This window comes from Colletotrichum spaethianum, assembly GCF_022836535.1.
Source record: "Colletotrichum spaethianum MAFF 239500 DNA, contig49, whole genome shotgun sequence".
Lineage (NCBI taxonomy): Eukaryota > Fungi > Ascomycota > Sordariomycetes > Glomerellales > Glomerellaceae > Colletotrichum > Colletotrichum spaethianum.
The window spans coordinates 262431-277051 of record NW_026054819.1 but is presented as its reverse complement, the minus strand read 5'-3'; the positions used below and the strand labels follow the sequence as shown (position 1 = coordinate 277051).

The window sequence follows — 14621 nt, the reverse complement described above, 5'->3', positions numbered from 1 at the left end:
GAACTCATCAATGCTCGAAAACCTGCTGTCGACCTACAAGCAAGTTGCAAGTTGCCTTGTTTACTGGTCCAGGCAGAACGCCTACTATTGGCCCTCCGAGACCAACCGAAACTCCAGCATGGACCTCGAGCCACGTAGGGCCATCCCGTCGGAACAGATTGACCGTTGTCGAGTTTGTGGATGGCGGTGCAATTGTAGGCATAGCAGATGCTGTGCTGGGCAGCACCCACAAGAATTTTGATGTGTGCATGATTACTGAACAACTTCGTGGTGCTTAAAAAGACAGTCGGCACTTCCCATAACCAAATTGAACGAACATGTGGAAAGATTTCACGCCGTTTTATATTTTAACCAACCATTACGAGTCAGATTCGCCGATAAGGCAAACAGTTGCACTCTGACGGCAAACTGTTAACCGCCTGGCGCCTCAAGCTTCTGCCTAATCTGAAATAGAGTGTTGAGGGTCGGGAAAACGCTAAAATGGAAGCTGATCGTCTTTTCCTCCTAGTCGGCATATTTACGCTGGACAATTATAATTGACAATGCGGCCCCACCTCTACATGTGTTTGGCCGGCTGTGTCGTCGAGCAAGGGGGTCGACAGGCCGAGCCGGAGATTTATAAAGTCGACCAATGGGCTTCGGGGTGTCGTAGTTTTCTTCACCACGTCCTGGAACAACGCCTAACTTCTTTTGTATTCGTCTTCGACGATAACATTTGTAGAAGATGGTGGAACAAGGAAATGAGAAGGCTCTAAGCATGCAATGTTTCTGTGTAAGCAAACCTTCATACAGCACTTGAAACAAGTAAATCATGCTGTGACCATTTGATGGAACCCCTCGCGTAATTTCACGCCTTTGTTCGGCAGAACCAATGGATGACATGAAGCGTTGCCCTGAAGATGTACTCGGAAATCCGTCGTTGGCTAGAACTTGCGTTCTCCAGAAAGCAGAGAAAAGGCTACGGTCCATTATATCAATCAATAAACCGAACAGAACATCAACAGCGTAGAACCTGTAGAAACAATGTGTTGTGTCGGAGTGGGAAAAGACAATCGGGGGTGGATGAGCATGTCGAAAACATAGCCATGAGACTACACGACTTTCTTCCCTACCAGTATGTAATAATCTCTTGTGAGGACTGGATACTCTGCTAGAACCTGGTGTTGATAATAATGCTACACGGACTGACGGAAGAGTACGATATTCCAAGGGCCCATTGTTGACAATATTGCGTGCAATCAAAGAGCTACTGTTAGATCACTTGCCTGATAAGGGAGGGGGTGATTACATGGACGACCCAGACTGATAACGGAAGGCAGTAAAATATGGCGATTCAAAAAACGGAGGGACCGAAAATCAAAACCTGCTTTCTACATGTCTTACTTGGATAGCCGTTTCCACTTGCCCAAATTAGCAGAGATCTCCAGGTCGATGCTTTTAGAAAGTGCATCCTTACTGCTCGGAATTATACATTGCCGACTTGGGTGGTAGAGAGCCTTAATACGTCTCCTGCTAGCAAGGGGCTATGTTGTTTGGCGTAAATTAGTCATTTCTCTTCTTCTTTTCAATCCCTTCTGCCTAATGCAGACGGTCTTCTGACTTCCGCGGTAAAGTTCAGCTTCTTCCTTAGCCTTGACACTGTAGGTTTCTAGACAGAGGTCCTTTTTGCTAGCCGAAACAGTGGTTCATTCCATTATAATATGCAATGCTGTTTTTACGACCTGCCTTCTTGGGTACCCCTCCAGGTGCCCTCGCTTCCTTGGCGAGTCGCAATCAGGCCATCAAGCACATGCCTCTGGGAGTCATAAAGATATTGAATTCCTAACTTTGTCCAGCTGATTCTTCCCCAGATGCTTTAGGAACAACTCCCATTGTAATTGCAAAGTATTCAACACCTCAAGCCATCATGAAGCTTTTTGCCGGCCTATCCGTTTTGATCCACCTATTGCTTCCTGCAACCTGTTTTGCTGCCAAGTCATTCTCAGCGTCCAACCTTTACTATGCTGCCGGCTTGAACGCCCAGCAACAGATATTTCTCTTTGAGGGTCTCCAGAGTGCAGGAGTCAAAGTCTTGCGTGTTTGGCTTGACGGTAATCGCTTCGCAGTCGTCTCTCATGTCTCGTTAGAAAGGTTTCAATGCTGACCATCCTTGCGAATAGGACAGTCCGGCAGTGAAAAGGGCACCACTTTTGAGGCGTTTAATGGTCTTCAAGGTGATGGCCCTGAAGACTGGGACGACACCGTACTGAACCGACTCGACAACTTCATGGCCAGAGCTCATGGTTACGGAATCAAACTACTGATCTCTATCCACAGCTACAATGCACTTGAGTTGAACCGCGATTTCTATGGAAAGTGGTACGGCACTGGTGATTTCTACACTAAAAACGACGCTATTGGGTATTTCAAGGCTCGCATCGCCCATGTCCTTGCACATGTCAACCCTAACAATGGCAAAACTTGGGCTCAAAGCTCCGAATACATCTTTGCATTTGAGGCGCAAAATGAGGCCATGCATCCTCAGGTATTAATCGTCTTTACGACCGACTGTGTGCAGTTTGATACGACTAACAACTTCTTACCTCTCAGGGAAACGTACCGGCTTTGACTTCTTGGCAATGCACCATGGCCCAGTCCATCAAAGACAATCTCAAGGGCAACAGCGGTATTTTAGTCACTACTGGAGGGGGTGCTTACCTCGACAACTCTCTCCTAGATCCGTATTTCAGTTGCAGCGCCCTCGACGTGCTTGCAATCCATGCATATGGCGTCGACGACTTCGCCACGTCGAAACTCCGATCTTATGTCACCAAAGCCAAAAACGCCGGCAAGATGCTTATTATGCAAGAGTGGGGAGCCTGCTACACAAACGCTGAGAATCATAACTGCAATGGTGGAAGCCCGCTCAGCACAACCGTCAGAGATACCAGCATACGCAATTGGGCTGCCAGCATCGACGCTGCTGGCATCCCATGGTTCTACTGGCAGATTCTCCCTAATCCTGATTCGCATTACGGATGGGACTATGAGGTCGGTATTAATGATGTAAACTGGGATGCTCTCAAGACTGCAGGTGTTGCTGCTGGTCAAGCAGAGTCCCAGTTTGACTTCGATCGCTGGGTTCTGTGAAAAGACTGCTATTTGCTACTTAGGAAGACAGTAGAACAGATTTTTGCTCACACTGATGCAATACATCAACCAGTCTCTGGAGAATCCTTGGCTATAACTCGTCTTGTATAGTTATGAACGACGTTTCAACGGACTGTCTTGAAACTTCTGCAAGATCAGGATCAGAAATTAGACTCAATCGATCACCTTGAAATATGGCTCTATGGTGGTCTCCCAAGACCTGCCAGATAGCATCAGAGCGTGAAGAATGTGCTGGGCTGTCCGATTTCACTTGTTTCAACAGTGTATTGAAGACGACACTGACATCGCTGGGCGTCAGAACGTGCCGCGGTATTGCCCGATAAAACTGCCAGAGGTAACCCTCGTAGGGTCCTATCTTGAGTATCGTCTGTAAGGGTACAGAATGCATAAGCCCGAGGAATTCGAAATAGGTTGGTGGAGTCCCGCAGGCAAGGGAGGGCTTGAGTGTTTGTGGTGACACAAGGGTAACCGGGCTAGAAGGCGCGTTTTTGGAAACAGATTGGAGCACAGTAGATAGAATCCACCTATTGTGACCTCGATACACATTGCACAGTTGAGTGCAAGTCGCAATGGTGGAAAACAGGGCGGAAAAGTCGGGAAGTCGGCAGAAAATTTGCACGATTACCTCCACAGGGAGATTCTCGAGGGTCGATGCGTCGATGTGGGCCAGTGTGGCCATGTCGACAACCCTCGCCGTTAGAGTCATTAAGTTACGGATACTTTGTCGATTTAACTGTGCGGGAACCTATTCCATGGCGCACGGGCAAGGAAAGTGATGGCTTGGTTAGGTAGATGTCGAGTTTATGTGAGGCACGGCAAGGCTGAATTCTTTAGCCAATAAACGGTATAGGGCGGACGACGTTGAGTCCCAGGATAATTTCTGCAGGATGCCATGTCTGGATCAGGTGCCCTTTTCTAATCTTTCTTGGCCAAAGAGAATCCCAGTGTTGATTCGATACGTCCTTGTCAATAGCTAGAAACTTGAAAAGCAACCCATGACCGCGTGTACTGGCATGCCTCAACCAACAGCTTGCAATTTGCTTATGAATTTTCCTGCATAACATCATAATGCAAGTGCTTCGTGTTCAAAAACCACCTTCCTTATTGGCGAACTCGAGGACCAACTATGTTATCCATGGTATAGCTTATGGGGCTGAAGGAAAAGAGAAGAGAGAAAAAAATCACCTCACCAAGTCTTGTTTGCGGATAATGTAACGTCACTGCACCAGATAGAATGCAAACAATGTTGACTCCAGTCATTTTCAACCACTGAAGTCTTCTGGTTGTCTACATGAAAGAGAACTTCCTTATCTCTTGGGCCTGGGCATGTTTATTACAGAATGTCCAGAGATCATCTTTTTGAAATCTGTAGAGATATTAGCCCATCAAATACCAATTGTTATTCTCTTATTCTACTTTAAGCAACACTTTCTTCCACTTCACTGTGTTCTTTATTCGAGCCCTGCTCCCACTTACCACCCTTATGACTTCGACTGCTACGGCTCAGGTCCAACCCCGAGTGGACATCAGTTCGAGATGGATCTATGCAAGACCAGCCATTGCCTCTTTTGGTGATTAAGGACCTGTGGGCAGTGATTCTCATCATTGAGGTCATTGAGATAATCGGCTGAGTCAATTCTTTAATTTATTTTCTCCCTTTTGACATACAGCCTGACACCCACGTTCCGAACAGTTACAGGACACGGCAAACACCTGTGGATGCTTTGTCTGCCACGCAACACCAAGTCATGATCTAGTTTGGTGGAAAATTAGAAAGCCTCAAATACATTACTGGGGGGATTAGGAAGACTCGCCAGCCAGAATGCCAGCAGATGGATTTGATAACCCGATTAAAATCTCTAGAAACTTGACTACACCGCTTGTACCTACGCACCGAGTACTAAAGTACCAACGCTCAGGTCTGATCTGTTCGATGTTGAAGAAGCTACAGTTTGACTATGAGTACTTCTCAGCGGGACATTTTCTCGTGTTGCAGGAATATATTTTAAGTTTCTGCTGCTTCCGAGTATAGGTTGTGGAAACTTGCAGCAAAGAACTCAACAACAGATATAAGGCGTTTATCTCTGCGCGCAATTAACGGCGACATTTTTGCGACATCAACCTTTACAAGCTTGGGGGAATAGTCGACGCTCAATTCCAGTATTGTTTTAAGAACCAGACCAAGTGACATAGATACATCGCCATCGTATACTGGCCCAAAGAAACTGAAATCTTCCCAGCCTGGATCGTTCTCATTGCCCCTAGCGAGTGTACGTTTAGCTTCAATCCTCAAATCAAAGTTTAATCTTTCCACTTTACTTATTGAGTGTGCTATTTGCTTTATTCCAATTGCCTTTCCCAGCAGTCTTTATGTTCACTCATTCGGCCTCAATCGGGTTGTACCCAACAACGGTTTGCAAATAGTCGCTGTAATCGGGCCAGCCGTGTTCCTTGGCCCACCTTTTTATTGCACCAGAATCTCTGCACTTTTAGTCATGAGCATGTGCGTTGAAGAAGACAAAGTCATTCGATCCAGAGAGTGAAATATCAGGATGGCACATGAGATCATCTCGGATATGGTCTAGACAATGCATTGGGTGGATGTCGTTACGAGGCCGCTCTTCGAGGCTGAGGTCCCAGATGAGTCTGTTGCGAATTCGATACTGGGTAATCCAGCTTATAATTAGGGTTCTGAGAGCTTCACTTACCAAGTAATGGAGCGAATGGAATACATTGACCCGATATAACACAAGGTGTGGTTCGTATGGATGATCCACGGTTGCTGGCAGATTGATTTGTCGGGCTCAACGGCTATCAACCGCAACTATACCGTCCGCTATAGAGACAAAGCATAAGTTTCCTGAAGAAGTCAATGGCTTCGGAAGTTCCAAAACCATAATGATAACCATCCTAAAGAACAACATGAAGATTAGATAGCTCACATATTTGGCCTACAATCGGCCGTGCACTTGTCTTGGATGTGGCTGGAAATAGGATAATCCTGGGTCTGTCGGAGATGCCGACGGCAGCATGCTTGGATGAACCATAATAATGCACACATTTCTAGTATGGCTGATATTGATCTCCGGTTTAGAGATAGGGATGAATGAAACCACAGGAACGGGTTCAGCCGGATGATTCTGCGATTGCGAAAGCCGCCAGGAACATAATTCTTTGACAAGGACATCTTGAGAAAGAAAGCGGGCTCATCGGCCTACACACTTGTGATTCTACTATTAGAACTACAAACACTACCATAATTCAAATCGCTATTACAAGCAGCCAAATATACACCTCTACCCAAGTTCTAGTTCGTCTTGAGACAGGCTAGTCTCTTTCTACTCTATTGATACCTAGTCCGTTTTTCCTTGTTTCATATCAACTCACGCCCTCGTTATGAGGTTTACAGCTTTCTTCCTCAGCGTAGTCCTCGCTTTGTCTGCCCTTGGTGATAGGCATCACTTTTGCTGGTGCACCAGTGACCAAGTGGAGGACATCGACGTCTGCCTTACCCAGGCTGCCTGTGACAGATATCCACAGGACAAGTTTTTTGGTGTTCAAGGAGGCGACCCAGCTGCACCGACAATATCGAAGATGAGCCAAAAATTGAAGAAGTGTTTCAGTACACGAGCTTGGCCCATTATACCTCATCCTTACTTGGGTGGAAACGAATTCGAAGACGCTTGTTTCTCTGCAGCAGATGACAAAGCTGTTGTATATGCCTGTTCGACTTCTCCAGGAAGCCGCACAGGTGTTAAATCACGCTGTTCTAGGTCTTATGAGTCCTACAATGATTGAGGCCTATTCCAAGCTATATACATGTATGTGTTAACATATTACAATAACGTCTGATGATGTACACTTGACAATGGAAGAGGCTGATTTCTTGATTTGCAGTGGACATATTAAAGTGTCACGAGCAGGTCAAGGCAACCATCTTCGCCACCAAGCCAAAGCTTCGATAATGATTGGCCTGCATCATTTTTCCCTTGTTCTGCAAAATGTGGTTACGCCGGCCAGCACAACAACTGGCTGGGTCATAACATCAGCCTCAAGACCATGACAACAGTCGGCCCATCGTATTTCCTGTCGCATCTAGGCCAACACCAATACGGCCAAATCAGTCTCGTTTGAGATCGAATCTAGCCGATGTATACTCAACCACATCTATTACATTTGTCCCGTTTGACCTCCAGATACCACAAGTAAGCTATATGTAGTTATTCATTAGCCTATCAATAGAGCAATAAGTCAAACTATGTTCCAATAGTTGGTCAGATGTACGCTCGTTACAGTCGCTCACTTGGGATGGCATACATCCCTGGTCGGTCAAGTATGCGGGGAAGGTCGGCCATGGTACCGACGATGTATAAATCAAGCCCTTGTGACTTGGCTAAGTTCCTGGGCAGTCGCAATGATGTCCGAATGTTGCAAGACATCCCTCAATGGTACTAATTTCCAACCCAAACTTCCGAGTTCTAGCCCTTGAACCATTGGCCGATTTCTTTCGATGATTGCATCCAAAGCAAAACCAAGGAGTGCCCAGCAATCATAGCATCATTAGCCGACCAAGAAGTCAAGCCATCAAGCATATACAGCCATTACCAACAAACGTTATCAAACCACTCAGTGTCCTCGTCAATATAAATAGTCCTCCTGCTAGGCATGGAACCTTCATAACGCCTTGAAGGCAACACTGTGTCTGGCGTCACATATTCAAGTGAGCTATCGACTAACCTCACGTCGAAACGTGCATTTTACTAGCTTGCTGAACATGGCCAACGAAACTGAATCAACTTGGCCCTGAAAGAAATTATGAGCCTGTTACCGCAGCCACCGGGCAACCCCACAGATGGTGACAACGACAAGGAATCGGACGGGAAAAGCCAGATTGAGAGAAACACCAAACAGTAAGGCCAGCATCGTTGAGCTGGTGATCAAATACATCAGAAAGCTGAAGAAGGAAGTCGCCGATGCCAACAAAAGGGCCGAGGAGGCGGAGATGAGGTTAGAGCTCGGGGGCTATGGGTCGCGACCTACGTCAAGATAGCTGGAGACAATGATTCTTGTTCTCACCAGCTGAGGCGAAAGCGGCATTGCCTCCCCGCCGCGCATCAACCCCACAAGCACTTTGTTGAAAAATGCCTCGTCATGTGAGCTGCAAAAGTCATCGAAGTAGAGCATATCAATATCGGTCTTTTTTGCTGCCTACGACTTCCATAACCATATTATCAGACAAAATCTTCTGTAAAGATAATTAATTACATTTGTATCTAAAAGAGTCGTCGGCCGGCCCATGACTACATCATGCATAAGTTATGATTTTGTAGTACTAATGCCAGAAAGAGAACCATTGTTGGAACATTCAGCCAAAACAAGGTTGTGGCATTGTACTGTCTAAGTGCAAAGTCCATAAGATGTGTGTAAGTTGGAAGTTCTTTATTTGACGTCCAGTTGCTTTCAGGCTATACTCACAGTCGTTGGGGTCAAGAACATTGGTACTGCTCCTGTTGGTATGGTATGGTTCAATTACGAGAATACTGAGAATCAGGGGAAGCTGGCAAAGACCAAATATCAAGACGAGAAGGAGGCCTGAGAGCCGGACATGCGAACCGTCATTGGTAATTTTTTCTCACAGCGACTACAGATATAATCCAGCATATTGCCATCGTCGGATAGAAGCTTGACGCTCAAGCTGGCTGAGCCCGACTCTATGATTATATTCAATGCTTAGAGGTGTGTAGTTATGAGGTTGTGCTTGTGAGTTGGATAATGTTTCAACCTGAAATGTGGAAACCACAAAGGTTGCAAGAATAGCCACGCAACAAGTTTAGAGCAGTGGTATACGACACATGCAAATCCATGGTCGAAACTGGACTTCAATCGATCTTCCTGATATACACCGTTGTCGCGAAAATTGTTTTTTGATTGTCTCGGCTATCTTACGTTGTTACCAATAGACATTGCATACGGCTTTCCTGATCGGTTTTTAACAATAGGCAAGCTGCATGGGAAGTGCATAAAGATCGAATGAAATTCATCCACAACAGTTCTGCCTTCATTGCGCGTTTGATTGCTGCACCTGGGCCAAGAAATAGGATTTGTTCCGAACCAACATGATTTTCAGCCATCTATATATAAGATTATCAAAGTTTGCTAGGTCTTCATTACACAGAAGATGATTGTGTCGTCGGCGGCGGCTCTAATGGAATCTTCTCTCGTGGCCTTAGGCTTCCATATCTCGAAACTTGGTCGACAGTCGGTGTCCGACCACCTATATTGCTCGACACACCAATGCCATATGACAAACAATCGTTGAAGGAAATTTATCCTTGTATGTCCGTTAGCAAGTCTTCTCCTGTCATAGGACAACCATGCAAGTGTAAGCTTTCACCGCTTCTGAGACTTTGAACTGTGTGTTATGGATGCCGGCCCTTTTCTTGCATAGCTTCAAAGGGAGGTTTCACACGGCCCCTGACGAATTTCGTCAGAAGACCATGTTACTCGGGCAAAACTTGCGATGAAAGCAAACGCAACGTCGAATCCAGCGATTTTACCTTAGAATCTTGCCACCAGAGTGGTTTTGGGCAGTCAGTTTACAGCCCAACTATCTCTTTTCAGTTCTAGTTCGCCCCCGAAATTTAAGTCTTACAGTCTCGCTTGACAATTTTAACCTCTGATTTTGGTGCCTAGGACGGATCTTGGTACATTATGAAGTCTGCGTTTGTAAACATTTCTCTTTTTTTTTGACTCGCCGCACCAGGAACAGTGACTACACTCCAGTGAGGTTTGATGCGGGACAGACTATTTGATAGCTTACTTGAGAAACAGATACTGGGCGCCTCGACGAGATTGGAGACCCTTAATGTTTAAGGAAACTCGAAGCATGACGCCATCTCCAGCTCTTGACGCCGCTTGGAACAAGCTCAGTGACGAACGTAAGAAATGCTCTTCCTCCTTTCTTTCAACGCAGGTACAAATAGTGGCAGAATTGTGTGGATCATTTCATGCTCGTTCCAGATGAAGACATACCAAAATCCGACTTCAGACCCAGGAAGCCCCTGAGAGGGTCAACTGCCATCCGCGACGGAACACTCGCTGTGTTTGAGTACGTCCACGCTTGACATTGTGTCGTAAGTCTCATACAACTACATTAAGATGAATTCTCGGCGGCTAGTATTGGGCGAAAGCATCTCCTATGGAAGCAAACCTACCCCGAGTATTACAAAGAGGACCATTTGAAGATGCAGAACACTCCAAGCTTACAGCATGCGCACATTGGTATGATGAGGATCAAAGTCTCAAGTGGATTGGAGGCATTGCAACTTAGTTGTGCAGACCATTGCGCTGATATTTTGCGCCAAGTTATCCTCTGCAATGCCAATTTTGCAGTCTGCACATCTTACTAAATTGAAAGTCACGGGGACGCCAATGTCGATATCACACCCTCGCATACTTGCGTCAACCTGGATGCGGCCAACGATTATGCGAATCGACACTACGTCAACCGTTCGGATCTGACAATTCAGGCAGAAACATCCTCTAAGACGGAACCGTAGGACATGGCACGGTCAAAGATACGCTGCTGATCATAAAATGGTCTGCGATATCGGTGAGGGTATGGGCTTGGGGAAGATGTCTAGGGGAATAAGCCTTTGCATTATCTTCACTCAGACAGTGACAAACATTGGGAGAAATGCCAGAGCAATTGTCAGGGTATCTCTATGCATGTTTGTGCCAGTTCCGTGGCTCAAATCCGGAAACCCCAAAGCAAACCATTTTGTGACCTCACCACCGGAATCCCTTAACGCCAGCCGGGCTGGAATCATAACCAGCACATCATTGCAAAGATACATGGGTGCAGAGTCCTTTGAGGTCTCACCATTGACGGCGCCCGCCACGACCTCTGCCGCCAAATCCGCCGCGGTTACCGCCGCCGCCCATGCCCTGCTGGTCATAACCGCCGTACTGGCCCTGGTTTCCACCAAAGCCCTGGTTGAAGTTCTGGCCCTGGCCGCCCTGTCCACCGGCGTTGCCTCCCTGGCCTTGCATGCCGCTGAACATGGCCGACATAGCCGAGGGGTCCATCTGGCTGGGATCCATGCCCTGGCCCATCATCTGCTGCATCATAGCCTGCATCTCAGGCGGCATGCCGTCCATGCCACCTCCAGCCATTCCGGGCATACCTCCGGCTTGCGCAGCGCCGGCAGCGGGGTTCATGCCACCCATCATCATCATGCCAAAGTCCTCCATCATCTTCTTTTGGCCGGCCGCGATTGCGTCGCCGCTGAACTCTCCGCGAACGGCTTCCTGCTTGGCAGCGTAGAGGGCCCAGGTAAACTCATCAAAGCCATAGTTGAAGTAATCACTGATGTCGGTACCGGGTTTGCGCCACGGCTTGTCGTTCTCGGTCAGATCTGCAGAGAAATTAGCAACTCGACACGCCATGTAAGGGAACAGCGTCTCCTACCCTCGTCGATGTTGACGGCGGTAATGGGCTTGCCGACGGGGGGGTAATCGGGATTGGCGTTGACGTCGATGGTCGACTTGGAAGCTGCAGCGGCAGCTTTGTCGGCACTTGGGACACCCAACGGAAGGTCGGAAGGCGAGGCTCTCGCTGAGTCTTCCTCCTTCTTGGGCGGAGCGGCTTTGACGGTCATGTCGTTGGAAGCCGACCTTTGTGGGATGTTTCTGATATCGCTGTAGCGCGACTGTCTGTTCCTGGTGTTAGAACATGGAACTGCACGATTTCTTAATGACAGGATATTGCGACTTACGTTGGAGGTGCTGCCTTTGTGCCGTCTTTGCGCTCGGTGACGATTTCGATATCCTAGAACGCGCCAGAACTGTCAGTTACTTGCTCTTTTGCTGATGAAGCTATCCAAAGAGATGAACTGAGTTGAAAAGGGCATACCGAGTCGTCTTCATCTTCGTCCATGGCGCCACCCTCATCTTCCTCCTCGCCTTCCTCCAGCTCTTCCGACTTGGCGTCTACCGCGGGCGACGGATTGTTCTCTGGAGCCGCACTCTCTGTTGTCGGATTTGTCGTTGTTTCGACCGCGGGCTCCTCGTTGCCGTAGAAGTCATCGTCCTCGTCGATATCCATTGTGGGCTACGTGGGTTGCGATGTCTTCGTTCAGGGGTGGTAGTAGTAGTAATGGTGGTGATGGTGCTGCAACTTTTGCGGGTTGCTTCGCTTTCACGGGTACAGGCGCATCAACACCAGGTGCAGGAGCTCCAAGCTCCGTCAGTGGTTCCAGTTCACAGTCGCGGCCAGGCGACAAGAAGGGCCGCACGGGCCGTCGACAGATGGGAGCATTGGCCAATCGCCGGCAGAGCCAGCCAGCTTCAAAGTGGATCTCGGCGGACGGTCAAATCGGCAGCCGACAGGCCAATCAGCAGCAGTCGCATTCTTCGCAGAGGGAAACGGCGAGAGAAGCTCTGAAAGCTGTAGATGGTCCGTGCGTCGTTGCAGTGGCCGCCGCCAATTCTTTCGCGTTGACCGCGCAGCTGCAGCAGCAGCCAGAAGCAACAAATAATCCAAACCACGACGACCATCAATCGACTCCAGTTGCAAACAAGAGACAGTGCTTGAGGACACTTCCGCCTGTACCCATCAGAAACCCATCTGAACTGACCGCCCTCGACGGACTCGAGCACAAGTTCAGTATGTTTGGACGATCCGCGAGCGCCACCGGTGGTGGCTTGAGCATCAATACTGGTGCTGCCAATGCTGGGTAAGTTATATAGCCCGGAACTCTCCTGCTGCTGTTCTTGACATCTTGCTGACCCAGAGTTTTTCACTCAGTGCTGGCCCTTCTTCGACGCCCGCAGCAGGCGGAGGACTATTCGGAAACGCAGCAGCGTCTACACAACCTGCTACGAGCGGCGGTCTTTTTGGCGGCACCCAGACGGGCGGAGGAGGCCTCTTTGGCAACAAGCCGTCAACACCAGCGACCGGTGGCCTCTTTGGTCAATCACAGTCCACAGCCCCTTCTCAACCTCAGCAATCTGGTGGCGGCGGTCTCTTCGGCTCGGCTCAGCCTCAACAACAACAGCAGCAGCAACAGAGCGGAGGATTATTTGGATCAGCCCAACCCCAGCAGCAGCAACAACCTCAGCAGCAACAGAGCGGAGGATTATTTGGATCAGCCCAACCCCAGCAGCAGCAACAACCTCAGCAACAGCAAAGCGGAGGTCTTTTCGGATCGGCTCAGCCCCAGCAACAGCAACCTCAGCAGCAGCAGAGCGGAGGTCTGTTTGGCGCGTCCCAGCAGAAGCCGGCGACGGGCGGTCTCTTCGGCCAGAACTCGGCGCAGCCGCAACAACAACAGCAGTCAGGAGGACTCTTTGGCGTCGGGAATACACAAACTCAGCAGAACCAGGGTGCCGGTGGCGGTCTTTTTGGCCAGAGCCAGGCCCAGAACCAATCTAAGCCAGGCGGCCTCTTGTAAGTGGACTTTGCGGGAAGTGGCTAGGGAATTAGCTAACCAATGCAGCGGTCAATCTCAAGCAGGCAACAGCTCGGCGCCCGGCCTGACAATGGGCCAGTCGACGACACAACAAACCGTCCCTGGCGTACGTGTGGACGTGTCAAACATCAAGGGCACGACCCGATTCAACGATCTCGAGCAGTCCATCCAGTCCGAGATGGAGAACTGCGACATGATGATTCAGCGGTTCATGGCACACGCCTCCGAGATTCGGGGTTTTATGGCGGCGCACGGCGGCGACCTCGGACAGCTCACCACCGACGTGAACTGGCTGCAGCGCAAGTACGAGGGCGTCAAGACGACGCTGGACGAGGACATTGTCACCCTGGCACATCTCAAAGACTTGGTCAAGTCCGACGCCGACATCGCCAAGATGGCCTTCGCAGGCGCCGACCAACTCAAACTGCCCGCTCACTACCACCAGACCTGGCTCACGAGAGGCGGCTCGGGGAACAACACAACAAACGGCAGCCAGGACCGCAACCTCGAGGACGTGCTCACCCTCTTCTCCAACGAGGCCGACCGCCTGAAGGAGCTGCACCAGTTCCAGGTGCAGAAGATCAAGGAAATGGAGCAGCACATGCCCGGCGTCGAGCACGGCCTGTACGAGCGAGTGCGGGCTCTGAGGGACCAGACGCAGGTGCCGGCCTTCAACATGGTCCTCGACCTGTTGGAGACAATCAAGATGATGGGCGACAAGATCTACGAGGCGGCCGGTGCCATTGTGGATGTCCGCGAAAAGCTGACCCAGCTTCAGCGTCAATACCCCACCAAATAAGCAAAGAGCGAAGAAGCGGGCCGGAAGTAATGTCGATACTGGAGGGGACGATTGGGTTGGTCTAGGAACAAGTCCACGGGAAGCAAACGGCGTTCAGGTTGGGTAAAAGTATATACCGGCAGCATTGGCGAAATCACGCATCAGAAGGTCGCGGGCTACCTAGGAACCATTATCGTTTCGGCTTGGACACAAAACCCTGG

The 14621-nt window shown here is 49.1% G+C and overlaps 4 protein-coding genes across 4 annotated transcripts; 3 read left to right on the top strand and 1 right to left on the bottom strand.

Annotated features, from left to right (window-relative positions):
• Positions 1-1906: 1906 nt before the first annotated feature.
• ColSpa_11718 (uncharacterized protein) lies at positions 1907-2608 on the top strand (the record flags this gene model as incomplete). Its single annotated transcript, XM_049277930.1, has 2 exons — positions 1907-2090; positions 2160-2608. The coding sequence occupies 2 exons, from the start codon at positions 1907-1909 to the stop codon at positions 2606-2608; spliced, it is 633 nt and encodes a 210-aa protein (XP_049133887.1).
• Positions 2609-2625: 17 nt separating this feature from the next.
• ColSpa_11717 (uncharacterized protein) lies at positions 2626-3129 on the top strand (the record flags this gene model as incomplete). Its single annotated transcript, XM_049277929.1, has 1 exon — positions 2626-3129. The coding sequence occupies one exon, from the start codon at positions 2626-2628 to the stop codon at positions 3127-3129; it is 504 nt and encodes a 167-aa protein (XP_049133886.1).
• Positions 3130-10938: 7809 nt separating this feature from the next.
• On the bottom strand, positions 10939-12256 carry ColSpa_11716 (pre-mRNA polyadenylation factor FIP1; the record flags this gene model as incomplete). Its single annotated transcript, XM_049277928.1, has 6 exons — positions 10939-10969; positions 11222-11567; positions 11621-11865; positions 11928-11980; positions 12065-12163; positions 12209-12256. 6 exons carry the CDS (start codon positions 12254-12256, stop codon positions 10939-10941), a joined length of 822 nt encoding a protein of 273 aa, XP_049133885.1.
• A 1436-nt stretch (positions 12257-13692) lies between these two features.
• ColSpa_11715 (nucleoporin NUP49) lies at positions 13693-14421 on the top strand (the record flags this gene model as incomplete). Its single annotated transcript, XM_049277927.1, has 1 exon — positions 13693-14421. One exon carries the CDS (start codon positions 13693-13695, stop codon positions 14419-14421), a length of 729 nt encoding a protein of 242 aa, XP_049133884.1.
• Between the last annotated feature and the right edge of the window lie 200 nt (positions 14422-14621).